The 15,750-nt window shown below is 30.2% G+C and overlaps 1 protein-coding gene across 4 annotated transcripts; it reads right to left on the reverse strand.

The window, feature by feature from the left end:
• Nucleotides 1-314: 314 nt before the first annotated feature.
• LOC110641447 (probable protein phosphatase 2C 46) lies at nucleotides 315-6,613 on the reverse strand. 4 transcript variants are annotated; one of them, XM_058148613.1, is made up of 6 exons: nucleotides 6,154-6,612; nucleotides 5,624-5,724; nucleotides 5,047-5,485; nucleotides 4,235-4,602; nucleotides 2,271-2,507; nucleotides 315-791 (listed from the first exon to the last, which is right to left on the reverse strand). In XM_058148613.1, the coding sequence occupies exons 3-6, from the start codon at nucleotides 5,363-5,365 to the stop codon at nucleotides 522-524; spliced, it is 1,194 nt and encodes a 397-aa protein (XP_058004596.1). In that variant the 5' UTR covers nucleotides 5,366-5,485; nucleotides 5,624-5,724; nucleotides 6,154-6,612; the 3' UTR covers nucleotides 315-521. The 4 variants fall into 4 exon arrangements, with proteins under 4 accessions (XP_058004596.1, XP_021648849.2, XP_058004593.1 ...); XM_021793157.2 differs by lacking the exon at nucleotides 5,624-5,724 and having other exon boundaries at nucleotides 5,047-5,464; nucleotides 6,154-6,613; XM_058148610.1 differs by lacking the exon at nucleotides 5,624-5,724.
• Nucleotides 6,614-15,750: the final 9,137 nt, after the last annotated feature.

Consider the following 15,750-nt stretch of genomic DNA (forward strand, 5'->3'; position numbering starts at 1 on the left):
ATTTCATTAGAGAGTCCATCAGATCAGAATAGTTTCCATAAGAATAACATTACCTGCCCACCGTCGTTCCTTGGACATTGTTTCCCAAATAGAACTGCTTCCAACATCATATCATGTCTCCATCACAACCCTATGCATGAATCCGTCCCACACAACTAGGGATGAAACTTTTCTACTCGTTAGCTCAGGTAATCAAAATTAAGATCAATAAACCAGGAAGAGAACCTTAATTTTCCAGATTGTACAATTTGCAACCATCAAAGACACCAATGAAGGGATAAAAAAAAAAAAAAAAAAAAGAAAGGGTAGAAAACTTCTCTAGAAATAACTTTAATAATTGTCACCTTGTACTTCTCTGGTTCTAGTTTTTTGGCACAGAAGCTAAATGCAAGTATCAGTTTCCAGTTAAAAGTTACAGTGTACATTAAAGAATTGTAGGGTGGCTCCGCTCTCACTTCTGGAAGCTACCTGGTATTCACATGAGAATAATACAGGAGATAAAAATAGGAGATACAGCTTCATCAGGTACTGCCAGCTTCAGTTGGCGTAGTACAAGATGCCAGTGTGTTTGGGGGCAGACTGATTCCACCCCCTCTCACGGATATATTTGAGTCCTTGACTGAACTAGCCCTGCTTACGAGAATCGAATCAAGAAACACAACAATCACGGTAATATCATCATGGAAATGCCTTCTAACACCACGATCAATCTTCTTCAAGTCTGAATACCTCATTTCTCTCTTCTTTGCTGCTTCTTGCAGAGCAGCTTTCACCAGTCTCCTAGCACTTCCCTGCATGGAGGTTAGAATAAACAAGTAAACAAAACATTGCCCTTCTTTTTCCATTCAAAGAAGTGGGGCAGTAAAGCAGGGGTTTGAAACATTAACTGCCTATATTACAGGGAAAGTATGGAACAAGCAGAAAGCAATACTGTCGGTGAAAATTTAAACTGAATTTAAGGCAATAAAGCAAACTCTCTCAGCACTCAAACCTTGTTTAGGAATTATAGTCAAAAATCTACCATTTACTCTAGCTGACAACATATAACGAGGTCATAGATGAAAACATTGTGTTCTCAACGGGAGGGATTATCTAAATCAGCAGCCAAAGGTCCACCACAAAAAACATTAGGGGTTTGGCTATTACACACATTTCAAAATTCTATATTCTAGCCCTTGAGTTTTATAGATATTCTATATACTTTGGTTGATTGTTAGCTCATGGTGAATACAAAGTGGGTCCACAACACAACCATGTAGTTTTGGTCCAGAACATGTTTTGAACACTAGAACAGAGTGTTAGATTTATAAAATTCAATAACCAAAGCATTAAATTTTAAAAAGGACAAACCGAAATGGATAGGCTTAATTTCTCTTCTAGTCACTAAATTTATTTACGGAACTTCAGTATGGTCATTACATTTCAACTTGAATCATTAACATCAGTTTATTTTGTTTCAATAAGGTCACCTCCGCTAGCTTTATGTAGGGATTTACCCTTTTTCTGTGTGAGAAGTGGAAAGGTCTTTACAGGCTACAGCCTATTTTATTGTAGCACTAAAATAGAAATATTTACTACACATCAACAATTTGGGTGAAATTTTAACAAAATCTAGCAACAAGGATATTATTTATAGTGAAACACAATCAAAGCTAAGTGACCATATTGTTACAAATACAAACTGAAGTTTGGCGACCATGTTGACATTCAGTGACAAACAAGTACTATAGATGAAACCAAGCAAATGGATAATTGGACAAACCCAGGTTTTATTTCTTTTTTTTTTATTCTTTTTATTTTCTTTTGGGTAATTTTCCGACTAGACTAAATACCTGCCTGTTCTCTCTCTTTCTCTCTCTGAGGAAAAATGGTAGTCAATTAAAAAATGAAAAAACGTAGATAAAAAAAAAATTGCACAAAAATACACAAGACCAACTTCTCTGCCTGAAACATTGCAACTGTAAGTATTGTCTAAATGACTGCTGGGCCCAAATAAAAAGCTTTGGGTGATAAGGACAATGCTGATGATAGAACAATATGATACAAAACTCAACTACTCAACTAAGCCTTTATCCCAAACAATATGATACAAAACAAAACAGACAAATTCATTGATTAACTAATTAACCACATTATAGCATTCCTAATTCCAACATCAAGTAGCAACAAATTTAGAACTAGCTTCTGTACTTAATAAACTAATAAAGTTTTATAAAGGGAGAAATCTTCATATAATAAACTATGTTAGTGCTGAGACAAAAATATCTTACACTGCGTGGATGATTTTGTACTATATCAACTGCTTCTTGATTGCTAAGATGCTCCCAAAGGCCATCAGATGCAAATATAATAAACTGATCGTGTGGCTGCAGTTGGTGCACCGAGATTGATGGTTCTGAACTTAAAATCGGCTTTTTGAAAGGTTCACGAAGTCTGAACTTGGCATATAAAGGCTGCCTGTTGAACTCAGCCTTTTTCAAATACACATCACCAATAGATCTAGAGACCTGAAAGGTATATGGATCTTGATCATTAGTGAAAAATTCAAAGAGAAGATGCAACAGGTCAAACCAAACATCTCAGAGGAAGTAAAAGATGTGGAATTTGTGTAACATGGCATCTCAATCCTGTTTCAGATATCATAATTGTCAATAAATTTCTTGTTTGAATACAATTTAAGTCAAATAATGCTTGTTTTCTATCGCCCTAGAGAGCGTGTGTGTGTCTAAACAATGTGCCAAATCAATATCCATGATACACTAAAAATAATTCCTGAAAGTTGTTCTAGATTTACATTTTATCAAGCAATTTGATGTCATAATAAACCCAAAGGTCCCACATTGACCTATTTTCCAAGCAAATAGCTAATGGAATTCATAAGCATGAAGTATTGTATCAGAACCCATGGCCTATATCTAAAGCTTTATAGACTATTAACAAGAAGCCTCTGGCATTGACTGTAGTCCAAGGATTGTCCAACATTTCCCCAAAGTACAGTTTCATAGCAATTGCTCCATTTATTTCAAGCAAGGGAGTTTCAATTCAGTTAAAGTAAGCAAAAAAAACCTCTCTAATCACCTTTTCCTCTTGATCAATGAACCTCTGGCCTATCTCAAGGATCAAGTTCAACAACAACCATACCAAGATCCCTGAAGTCCAACAAAAATTCAAAGCCCATTGTGCTTACTCTTGCATAACCTATGAAAATATCTTTAGGATGTTCAAAAGGGGCCTAGGCAATGTACACAGTCACACACTACTTATCAACTTGCTGATACATTTGATAGAAAGTAATGGAGCAAAATCAAAAGAGATTCTTATTCATTGTTGTATATTAATTTTTCACTTCATTATGCTCTATTATGCTTTTATTAAAGATACTATATTATACTAACAAAAATAGTTCAGTGACCATATCATGGAGAGTAAACCCAATACTGAAAAGACTATAGAAATGAATCGTTATTAAATATAATTGGTATTAGAGTCATCTCTAAGGTTGTGTCGCAATCAAAGCCAAATTAAAAAAAAAAAAAAAAGGAGGGTTGACTTCTAAAACACTAACCATGGAAAGGCCACCAATAGAAAGCTTATCATTACTAACTAGACACATATAGTAGTCATGTTATCAGAATGTTATCTTGGAATCTATTGATAAAGAACTTAATATTTTTGAACTTTAGTTCCCAAGATTTTAACTGCTAGGTCAGAGATATTCCATCCATTCTGTTTTACATTTCACAGTTGCTTTGATTGACCTTGATTATAACCTTTTACAAATGCTACTATAAAGATCTCACATTGACCAAAAATAAAAAAGAAAAAATTACAGCATTATATAAGTATCTAGTGCACCTACCATGTACCATAAAGCTATTGAGCAAATGAAAGTTTATCTTGATTTTCTTATATAATGTAAAGAGATTCCACACATAGTGCTCTAATTTGAGATGCCAATATTGCATAATTATACTCAAGTGTATCCCAATTCAATGTCCTGTACATTTTTTCAGCATAATAATCGTAATTCCTACTATCACAATCTCTACTAAACTCAGTTCAATTAAGCCTTAATCCCATTTCAACCTGCCATCTCTAGAAGATGGCAATAATATAACTATAAGCAGCCATGACAATTTACAACTTCCCCTTTCTAAAGGAAAAGAAAGATGATGGTGCTGATGATGATTAAGAGCACTAGGAACAACCAGTTTTTGTATGGTGAACAACTTACCTGTATGAGGCCTTTTACACGCCATACGTTATGTTTTAAAACTACAATCTGTGAATCATCAGGGTGCAAGGATTGCAACTCCTGTCTCACCGACTCTATACTAGCATTGTGCTCAGATGAGAGCTGAACAGATAAAACTTCCCCTGTTGCCTTCACAGCTCTACCCAATACAGCACGGGAATCACCAAGGTTGGCAATGTAAAGGATTCCACCACTGATAACACCAACCAGGCAACATGATCCAACAGCTGCAATTTGTGGTTTCATAGGCCATTGTTTTGTAACAAGAGAGAGAAAACCCTCTTCTGTTGCTTGATATGCCTTCTTAATCACATCCACTGACATTGACTGTTGCTCTGCACTAAACCCTACAGATAAGCATTAAACAATAAACTTTTAGTACATCTCAACATCCAAAATGCTGCTGCAAAAAATTTTACTTGTCAAATTGATTGCATGAATCCTTGAATTTTAAAGATCAAAATTAGACCCTCCAATTAGTTTTTGAGAAAGGTTAAAATTATTTAAAAAAAAAAAGACACGAATACATTACAGGAAAACCTCCACTTCCTCTCCTGCAATCATCCACACATTTCAAACTTAAACAATATATATGCAGACACACCCTAATTGCAGCTAACAAAAGTCATCACATCATCCTTTAATTTCAATGTATCTGAAGCCTGTATTCTCATATTACACTTTTTTTATTTAAAATTAAATCTTGGATTCTTCAGCAAGTATGAGAAGGGTAACAAAAACTAGGAACTACAGATGAGGAATGAAAAATCCATTGAGTCTAAGTCACTTACTCTTGAGATGCTGAAAGAGATTATCATTGATATAGCGCGATGTCTCAGGTCCCCCATGTCCATCATAAACCCCAACAAAGGTACCATATGGGCCAGACTCATGTAAGCTCAAATTGCCTGACTCAATCTGGCTCTGATCTTCAAGTAAATTATTGGCCTGCACTACTGCCATTGAAAATTCACCATAAAAATGCTGCCCATGGTCCTTGTACCACAACAGCCCATCTTGGCGACCACTGCTATCCGAATTGGTATGCACATATCGATCAGACTTTGGCCGAAAGCAGGCCCTCAGGAAGTTCATCAACCCAGATAACATCCCTCATCTCATCCAAAGAAACCTCCAAATTATCCACATTTAATTAGCACCCAAACAAACCTCTGACCCACAAACTCCAGCAGTAAATTGTATTCTTCTCTACAACACAGTGAGTATGCACTACAACATCATCATCAACAAATCAAAAACAAAATTAGCAATCATAAAATAAAGGCTCAACAACACCTCATAACAAAATCCCACAACCAGAAATACAATCCTCGAGAACATAAACAGAAAGGTAAAGCACCAACGTACAAACACTATGGCTATACAGCAAGGACTCCAAAAAAACTCTTTACCCAAAACCCCAATTCTGAATCCATCCATCTCTACTTCTCAGCAAAAGCAGTTTTGCACTAGAACAAAATCAACAAAAATTTACAGAGAAATCAATATTTGTACCTTTCCAACTCAATAGATCAATTGAAAAGTGTAAGGAAGCCGAATTTTTTCTGTTAGTTTCAGTGATGAATTGCATAAAAAACAGAAGGAATCAAGGCCAGTAGTAACAAAACCACCATTGTTTCCCCAGAAAACTCAAGACCACAACAGCCACTAATAATGAAAAAAATATCAAGACAATAACCAAAAAGGGGACCTTTGAAAAAAGAGTGGTCAAAGCCCACGTTTTCTCGCCAAACAAAGAGTTCGGTCAGCCATTAGGAAAATCCAGAAGGTCTAACATTTTACATTGAATCATTAAACCCACAAAGCGCTATCACAGAAATCACCAAATACCCATGAATCACCACAATTCAACTAATTTGAAAAATTTCCAAACTTACCTTGCAATTTGACCTGTTCATGAAAGGCACTAACTTTTAAAGTCAGAAGGAGAACTTCATGTGGGTATTTAAGCATTAGATCTGTGGATCCATCAAAATCAAAGAACGAGAGAATATACAAATGGGTTTTGGCTGATTTCCGCCAGTGGTTTTGTAGATGATGAGATTGTTGAAGAAAAACACAAAAGGGAAGTGAAAATGGAGGTCTGCTTTCAGAAAAAGAGAGTCTTTGTTAAAAGAATGGCCCAATCCAACTTGTAACACTTCTCTCTCTCTCTCTCTCTATGAACTATGATTCTCCTTCTCTATCTTTATCTCTCGTCTTAGCAGACAAGTCCCATAAAAGACCAACAATGGAGGGCTTGAAGCCAACAAAGCAGAGGTCCAGGCCTGGGCTCCACGCCACCTTATGGCGATAGAGAGAGAAAACAAAGCAAGTACATATGAGAGAGAAACAGAAGAGGGAAAGATAGTCAATGTAAGAACTTTTTTTTGGATAAATGATATAGTGTACGGGCGATATCATGGTTGTTACATGAAATGGGGTTCACGTGAGTCCACGTGGAATATGACACAACACCAAACCCAAACCCCATGTGAGCCACTGTGTTGTCTTCATGTGGTTTATTCATAATTGCTTTCATCATTGGTTTAACCAGGTCTTAATTTTTCGTACACGTGTCAGGCTGTGAGAATGGTAGTATAGAAAAGAAGGGTGTCTTGAGGAAACCTTTATTACAGGTTACTGTGGAGACGGAGAGCGGAATTTTGAATAGATGTGAGATTTATTCTTTTATTTTAAAAAATATTTAAAACTTTTACACTTTATTTAGATAAATTATTATTTGAAAATAAGGAAAAATTTTCTTATATTTTATACTTTATTTTTTCTCGTAGAAAATAAATAATAAAATAGAAAATAAATGATGAGAAAAATTAAAATTGGCAAAGAGTAAATTACTTTTCTCTTTATTTTTTATTTTTTTTTCAATTTAAAAAAAATAACTAGAATAAAATAAGATTAATTTTTATTTTTCTTCATATTTTTTTTATTCAAATAGAAAAAATATCTTTTCAAATTTATTTTTTTCTTGTTATTTTCTTCTCCCTTTTTTCACCTATCCAAACAAAGGTGTTAAGGGATAATGTCCAAATTTATGAACTTTGAATTTTTTTTATAATTTTGCTCCAAACTATTTTTAATAAAAATATTCTAAATTTTAAACTTTTTTATAATTACACCCTATTATTTATATTGCCGTTAATCTAGCGGTGAAAATATCCTCAAAAAAATATTTATAAATTTTACCTTTATTTATAATTATACCTCAAACTTTTTTTTAACGGATATACCTTAAAATTTTAAATTTATTACAATTAAATACCACTACTAGTTACCCGTTAAATGCTAATACAAAATGTCAGGTTAGCACTTCTTATCACAAATTAAAATTAATTAAACCTAATTTATAATAAAATAAATCCTAATTAATAAATTAATGGGTTCTATTTTGGGAATATCAAAATGGGTCTAGTTAAATTATTGAGAGGAAATGTTAATAGGGAATGAGGTTGAGTCTTCGTACGAGCAGAATTGAGTAAGGCAGAGGTGAGCATCACACAAGTGATTACTTGTCAAGATGATAAAAGATGATTGAGAGAGGTTATATGCTCTGATGCAATAGGAGAGGAATAAGTGCATTGGTCGATGATGGCGGAGTGAGTGAATGTAGGAGATTAGTATCAAATAACTTTGTGATGTATGGAGGTTGAGAGAGCCAGTGGTCAATAAGTGGCGAGATAGAAGATTTACCTTTATGTTCTTGGTGAAAATAGTGTCAGTTTTGTTGGAAATGAATTTTTTTTCCTTTTATTATAAATTAGGTTTAATTAGTATTAATTTGAAGATAAAAAGTGCAGACTTGGCACCTTTGTTAGTATTAAATGGGACAATTAACAATGAGTTTCAATTGTAGTAGAGTTTAAAGTTCATAGTATATTTGTTTAAAAAAAATGGAGTACAATTGTGAGAAAATGCAAAGTTTGGGATTATTTTAGAGATTTTCCATACTAACATGACAAAATCAGTTATAATTAAAGGTGGAATAGACAACGCGGTCAAATTATAAAAAAAAAGGTTCAAAATTCATGGTATTTTAGTTAAAAAAAATTTAGAGTAAAATTAAAAAAAAAATTAAAGTTCATGATTTTCATATTTTTTTATCAATATCTCAAATGTTTAAATATAAAATACATTATTTTTTAGTGCAATGAAAATATACTATATTATTATTTAGTTTTAACTCATTGATATTATAATTATCTCTAGAGCTATGAAATCTTAAATTCAAATTTCTGTCAAAGCTAATTGAAAAAATATATATATTATATTAATTTAGGCAATTTATAATTTAACTTTTGGATATGATAAAAAGTTGAAAATTACAGTTTCTTTTTTATTTTTATAAGAAATACATTAATTTTTAAAATATATTTTTATTAATAAAATAATTATTCTATTAAAATTACAACACTTTAATTCATATAATTTTAATATTTATAACAATTTAATTTCTTGAATTTAGTGGAATGATTAAGTTATAATTGATTAATGGTTTATTTTAAGAGATGATTATTTTATTAATAAAAATATATTTCAAAAAATTAATTTAGTTGTCATAAAAATAAAAAAAAATTAAATTATAATCTTTTTATTATGCCTTTAAACTAAATAGTAAATACCCTTATAATTTCTTTCCAGGTTGGTCATGTCCTTTAAAAGGTTGAGAGAGACTCAAAATTCAAAATGAGTTTCTCTGTGAACTACTTAAGAGCTATTTGATATTGTTATTGAAATTAAAAATTATTTTTTTAAATATATTAATTAGAAAGTGTTAAAAAATAATTAAAAATTAAATTTAATTAATTTTAAGTATAAAAATATTAAAATAATAAAATATTTTTTTAAAATTATTTTTTTAATAATTTTTATTAAAAAAATAATTTTAAATTTTGAAATTCAATATCAAAACATTTTAGTCAACCATAAAAGGGGTCAAATTGGGTGAGAGATCGTAGGGGTACTTTTGTCATTAAACTTGTTTTGAAAGGCTTGAACCTTTTGTCTTGATCAGTGGCTGCGAGCTAAGAGAGACACACGTGCACCTATGATGATTCGAAATTCTTGTGTAAATTCATTCCAAGTAAATTTAAGATAAAATATATTTATTTTATATACAGATTTTATATATTTATTTTATATACAGTTTTTATATATTTATTTTTTAAAATTTATAATTACGTGATGTTTAATTAATTATATGTGTATTTTAATTAAATCCCTTCTCAAATAAATTGTTGAAACTATAATTTAAATAAATTAAATAAAATAATAATAACTTTAAATATTAGTAAAATAACAACAATAATAATAATAATAATAATAATAATAATAATAATAATAATAATAATAATAATAATAATAGAGTGGCATAAGAAAAGTCAATGGAGGAATGCAAATTTTACATTGTCTTTAAAGAAGATTCGCCACCTCTTATACAAGGTTTTCTAGTTATAACTTTTTAAATATAATGATTCTTTGTGTGTATTATGTGTAGCGAAGCAAATATTTCAAACGAGATTGGCCTTTGTCCTTGTATTACTTGACAAGTTGAAAAAAACGATATGGAAGATTTATTTGAATAACTTATTGGAAATAAGAATGTATTTGATATATGCTAAAGGTCAAATAGAAGAATACATAGTAAGATTTTGCCTTTGATTTTAATAATTAAATAGATCAAAATCAATTTCCTTAATGTAATATGATATTAATTGATATTTATTTTAATTAAAATAAATTTTAATTTTAATTGTAGAAAGATTACTTGATGAACGTAATAAATTTAAGTTTTAGATGTACACAAACACACATATATATATAAGCTGGTACTCTCTACCTACAAAGTAATACACATATTCTATTTTATAAAATTAGAGATATTAGTGTCATATCCAAAAAGTATTTGATCACTAAAATTTTGTGTGTGAATCAAGAAGAGTTGAGAGAAAGAGAAATCAGTTTATCAAATCAAATGGTCTCTCTCAACTACTAACATGATTCAAGCAAACTCCGTATCAAGTATACTTTTCAAATCTGTGAGAATTTAATTTGTTCAAAATCTATTATTAGGATGATAGTTGAATCTTATATTTATAATTCACATTATGTTTATAATTTATTATGATGTATCAATAATTATTTTATATATAATATCAGAGCCCTAAAATTTAAACAATTAAATTTATCCATTAAATTTATGATGATTATGATGTTGATATTTTTGATATTAGATATGGGTTAAATTAAAGTATAGATCTTAAAAGTTGAAGATTAAGAATTAATTAAGAAAAAATTTTAATTAATTAAGTTCAGTCGAATGAGATCAGGCCATTATCACGAATACGGTGAATTGATGAAGAACTAATTTTTCCAAAAAGTAGTTAATTCAAAAAAAAAATTAAATTAGCTGAAATTCATTGAATTCGGCCATGGAGATGAAGAACATGTTTTCAACTTGTTGAAAAGGCTTTGCTTTGGGAACAAAGTGTTCTCATAAGGAAGAAACTAAATAAAATGAAATTAATAATAATAATAATAATAATAATAATAATAATAATAATAATAATAATAATTAAAGTTTGACCCAAACTCTATATGAATTAAGACTTAAAATTGTGTTAAAAAGGGAATTTAATCTTTACCATTATAGAAATTAAATTACATTATCTATCTAATCTAATTAAGAATTGTAATTAAATCTAATTATTGAATAAATAATAGGCTTTATTAAGATAAATAATTTATATGCATGCCTTAATATATTTATTTTACTTTGTTAATCATCAAAGTGGTCAAACTAAAATAAAATAAAATTAATAGTTTGTTAGTCACCAAAGTGGCTGAACTATGAATGATATTTACATGCATATAAAAATTATCAATTGTTCATACTAATAGATGCTTGTGATGAAAAATGGATTAATTGATACTCACTAGTCATCAGAACTTAATGATTTTATCCAGAGATAAATCAATAATTTTATGAATAGTGAGAATAATGAGAACAATAATATTTTATCAAATATATATTATATGTTCAAAGATAACATTTGTATTTGATGTAAGTTAATTATTGTCCAATTAAGTTTAAATGCATTTAATTTAGAATAGTATCTTATAGTATACTCTAGTTGTTTAAAGTTACCTGAATATATTTTGAGCATATAAATATCATATTGCAGTAGTTTCTCTTTATTCACGAGCCTAATCTGTTATTGTTTTAATGGGTTGAACTTCTTTGAATGGTGTGAGCAAGTCAAGTTTCACTTTGATGTTTTGGACCTTGACTTGACATTATTGGAAGATAAACTCGCTGCTATTATGGATACAAGTAAAGAGCAAGAGAAGTTATATCATAAGCAATAGGAATGGTTAAACAGATTAACCTTATATTTTTATGAATGACTATTGCCAATAATATTAAGGCTATAATTTCACAAATTGAAAATGCAAAAGAATAACTTAACCTTGTGAAAGATAGGTTCTATTCTGAAGTTAAATTACTCACTAGTACTCTAATGGCATAACTCATGACCATGAAGTATAATGGGTCAAAGAGCATACAAGAGCACGTTATTGGAATGAGCAATATTGTAGCAAAACTAGAAACTTTAAAGAAGACGGTTGATGATTCCTTTTTAGTGTTGTTCATTCTAAGCTCATTACTTCCTGAATATAGGCCATTTCAAATTAATTACAACATTATTAAGGATAAGTTGAATGTTAATAAATTGGCTAGTAAGCTAGCTTAGGATGAAACAATACTAAAGAATCAAGGGACTCATTTGATCAACATTATGGGTCAAGAAACTGGTAAAGGATTTAAAGTTAAAGCCTATAAGTTTAAGAAGAAAAAGAAAGGATCTTCAAATATTACTCAAGTTGAGGAAAAGGAACAAATGACATATAATGTTAACTCTATATGAAAGTAGGACATTATCAGAAAGATTACCTAAAATGTAAAGCTTAATTCAAAAAGAAAGGTAATCTTTATACTTATGTATATTTTGAATCAAACTTGAATGAAGTTTCTAATAATACTTGGTGGCTTGATTCTGGTGCTGCTACTCATATATTCAATGTGATGAAAGGATTCCTTATGATCCAAACCGCAACCCAATTAAGACTTCCTTTTATGGGGAACTGTATGAAGGCTTCAATTGAAGACATAAGGACTTAATGTTTAGTCTTGGATAATGGCTATCACCTGGACTTATTACAAACCCTCTATGTCCCTAGGAGTGTCATTTTTAATTCAAAACTTGATGAATCTGGATTTAATGTTAAGTTTGGACATGAATATTTCAGTTTATTTAATAATAAACAATAATTCTATTGTTGGTTCTAGAATTGTTATTGGCAGTCTATATAGATTGAAACTTGATGATAATTTTATAGAATCCTTACTTATCACTTATAGTAATGTTAGAATAAAGCATAGTAGGTTGAATGAGAATTATGCTTTTTTGTGGCATAAGCGTTTAGGCCACACATCCAAAGAAAGATTAGAAATATTAGTAAAGAATGGAATTCTACCGAGTCTAGATTTTACTAATCTTAATGTGTGTGTGGATTGCATTAAGGAAAAACAAACCAAACATAATAAGAAAGGAGACACAAGATGCAATCAGCTTCTTAAAATAACACACACTAATATATGTGGGCATTTTGATGCTCCATCTTTTGGTGGAGAAAAGTGTTTTATCACCTTTATTGATGATTTTTCAGGTTATGCATATATTTAATGAAAAATCTTAATCATTAAATGTACTTGAAGTGTATCTAAATGAGGTTGAAAGGTAATTAGATAGAAAGGCAAAAATAGTAAGTTTAGATTGGTTAACACTATGAAAAAATAATAAATTGGGACAATATGTCCTAGTCTATTTATAAAGTTCGTAAAAAGTCATGGCATATGTACAGTATACTATGCCAAGTACTCCTCAATAAAATGGGATGGATGAAAGGCAAAATCAAAATTTAATGGATATGGTTAGGAGTATGACGATTAAATATTTTTTGCTTATATCTTTATGGATGTATGAACTTAAACCATTGTACACTTATTCAATACGGTTTCTAGTAAGGCAGTCTCAAAAACACCTTATGAATTGTGGACTAGAAGGATACCTGGTTTAAGGCACCTACATGTTTGGGGTTGCCAAGCGAAGGTAAAACTTTATAATTCACATGAAAAGAAATTAGATTCTCGAACAATAAGTGGATACTTTATTGGTTATCCATAAAAATCTAAAGGGTATAAGTTTTATGTTCTAAACCATATTCCGAGAATTATAGAAACTGGTAATACTAGATTCCTTGAGAATGGTGAAGTTAGTGATAATGTTGAGAGATAGGATGTGGATATACAAGAAATTAAAGTTGATTTTCATGTGCCTATCAATGTTCCTATACCACCCCTACTCTATATGTTGTTCTAGCAGTTGTTGAAGGTCCTAATAATGCTACACAATATAATGATGAAACACACCTAAAGAAGCTAACCTATAAAGATCTGATGAAGGTGATCCATAAGAAATGCCATTAATAAGATTTTAAAAAGAAAAGAGATTGGCAATTAATGATAATTATGTGGTTTACTTATAAAAGTAAGATTTTGACATTGGAATCAATAAAGATCCAGTTTCATTTTCACAAGCTATAGAAAGATAAAGTCTGTTGGTTAGAAGCCATGAAAGATGAGTTATAATCCATGGAACAAAATAAAATATGAGATCTCATTGAATTGCCTAAAGTATCTAAACGTGTTAAGCATAAATGGGTTTTCAAGGATAAGGGTAACTCAAATGGCAATATTGAATGATATAAAGTAAGATTTGTTATCAAGGGTTATACTCAGAAATATGTTATTGACTATAAAGAGACTTTCTTACCAGTTTTAAAAAAAGACTCATTAAGAATTATTATGGCATTAGTGACTCATTATGATTTAGACTTATACCAAATGGATGTGAAAATAGCTTATCCAAATGAAAAACTTGAAAAGGAAGTTTATATGGACCAACCTAAAGTTTCTCAGTTAAAGGAAAAGGCCATATGGTATGTAAACTTAAGAAATCAATATATAGACTTAAGTAAGCTTTCCATCAGTGGTATATTAAGTTCAATGATATTATAAAATCTTTTGATTTAAAGAAAAAGTCATTAATCGATGCATATATCTTAATATTAGTGGAAGTATGTTTATTTTCTTAATTCTCTATGTAGATGATATCTTACTTGTTGCAAATAATTGGGGCATATTACGTGAGACTAAAGATTTTCTTTCAAATAATTTTGAAATGAAAGTTATAAGAGAGGCATCCTTTGTGATTGGAATATAAGTTTTTCATGATAGATCACAAGAACTGTTAGGAGTCTCACAAAGCCTATATTGATAGAATTTTAGACAGATTTAATATGCATAAATGTTCAGCAAGAATTGTTTCCATACAGAAATGGGACAAATTTAGTCTCAATCAATGTCTAAAGAATGATGTGAAACCAAAAGAATCAATTCATTATGCTTCAGTTGTGGGCAATTTGATGTATGCTTATACCTGCACAATTCCTTATCATGGAATTGATGAAAAGTTGCAAAGAAAGCTTTTATGGTACCTGCAAAGAAATAAAGATTAAATGCTCATGTAAAGGAGATCTAATCATTTAAAAGTGATTGGATACTCATATTTAGATTTTGCTTGATGTATTGACAGTAAAAAGTCTATTTTGGTTAACTATTCCTGTTAATTGAAGGAACAACATCATGGAAAGGTGTCAAATATTCTATCATTACTTCATCCATTATGAAAGTAGAATTTATGACATGTTTTGAAGCTACATTTCATGCATTATAGATGTAGAATTTTATCTTAGAACTTAGGGCAGTCGACACCATTAGCAAGCCGTTGAGAATTCATTGTGATAATGCTACAGCAGTATTTTCTCCATAAACGACAAATATTCCAAAAGTACTAAACATATGTAATTAAATTATTTTGTCATTAAGGAGGAAGTTCAGAAACGAAAAGTGTCTATTGAGCATGTAACACCCCCTTACTCGATCTACAGTGTTGTCGAGCAAAGGAATGCCATACTCTGTGCCAAAGCACCTAATCTTATCTTATCCAATTGGTGATCAATTTAATTCCGTCATAACTTAATCAAGGAAATTTTAAATGAAAACTACAACAGTTTTCCCGTATTATTAATATTTTACCTGGTAAAGTATTGTCCTGTTAAAATTATCCATATTGGAAAATCTCAAATTTATAACAATTTCAAAATCACAATTCATATTTCCTTATATATTCACATCCATTTCTATACATAAATTTTCTTCATTACCTTCATTTATAAAATATGCACATTTATCATATATCTCAAAATTTAATTGCAAACTTTGTGTTTAATTATAATACATATGATCATGAACTACTGTGGGCCAATGATCTCTATTAGAATAATGTGCGGAG

The sequence above is a fragment of the Hevea brasiliensis genome, chromosome 6 (genome assembly GCF_030052815.1).
Source record: "Hevea brasiliensis isolate MT/VB/25A 57/8 chromosome 6, ASM3005281v1, whole genome shotgun sequence".
In the NCBI taxonomy this organism is placed as follows: Eukaryota; Viridiplantae; Streptophyta; class Magnoliopsida; order Malpighiales; family Euphorbiaceae; genus Hevea; species Hevea brasiliensis.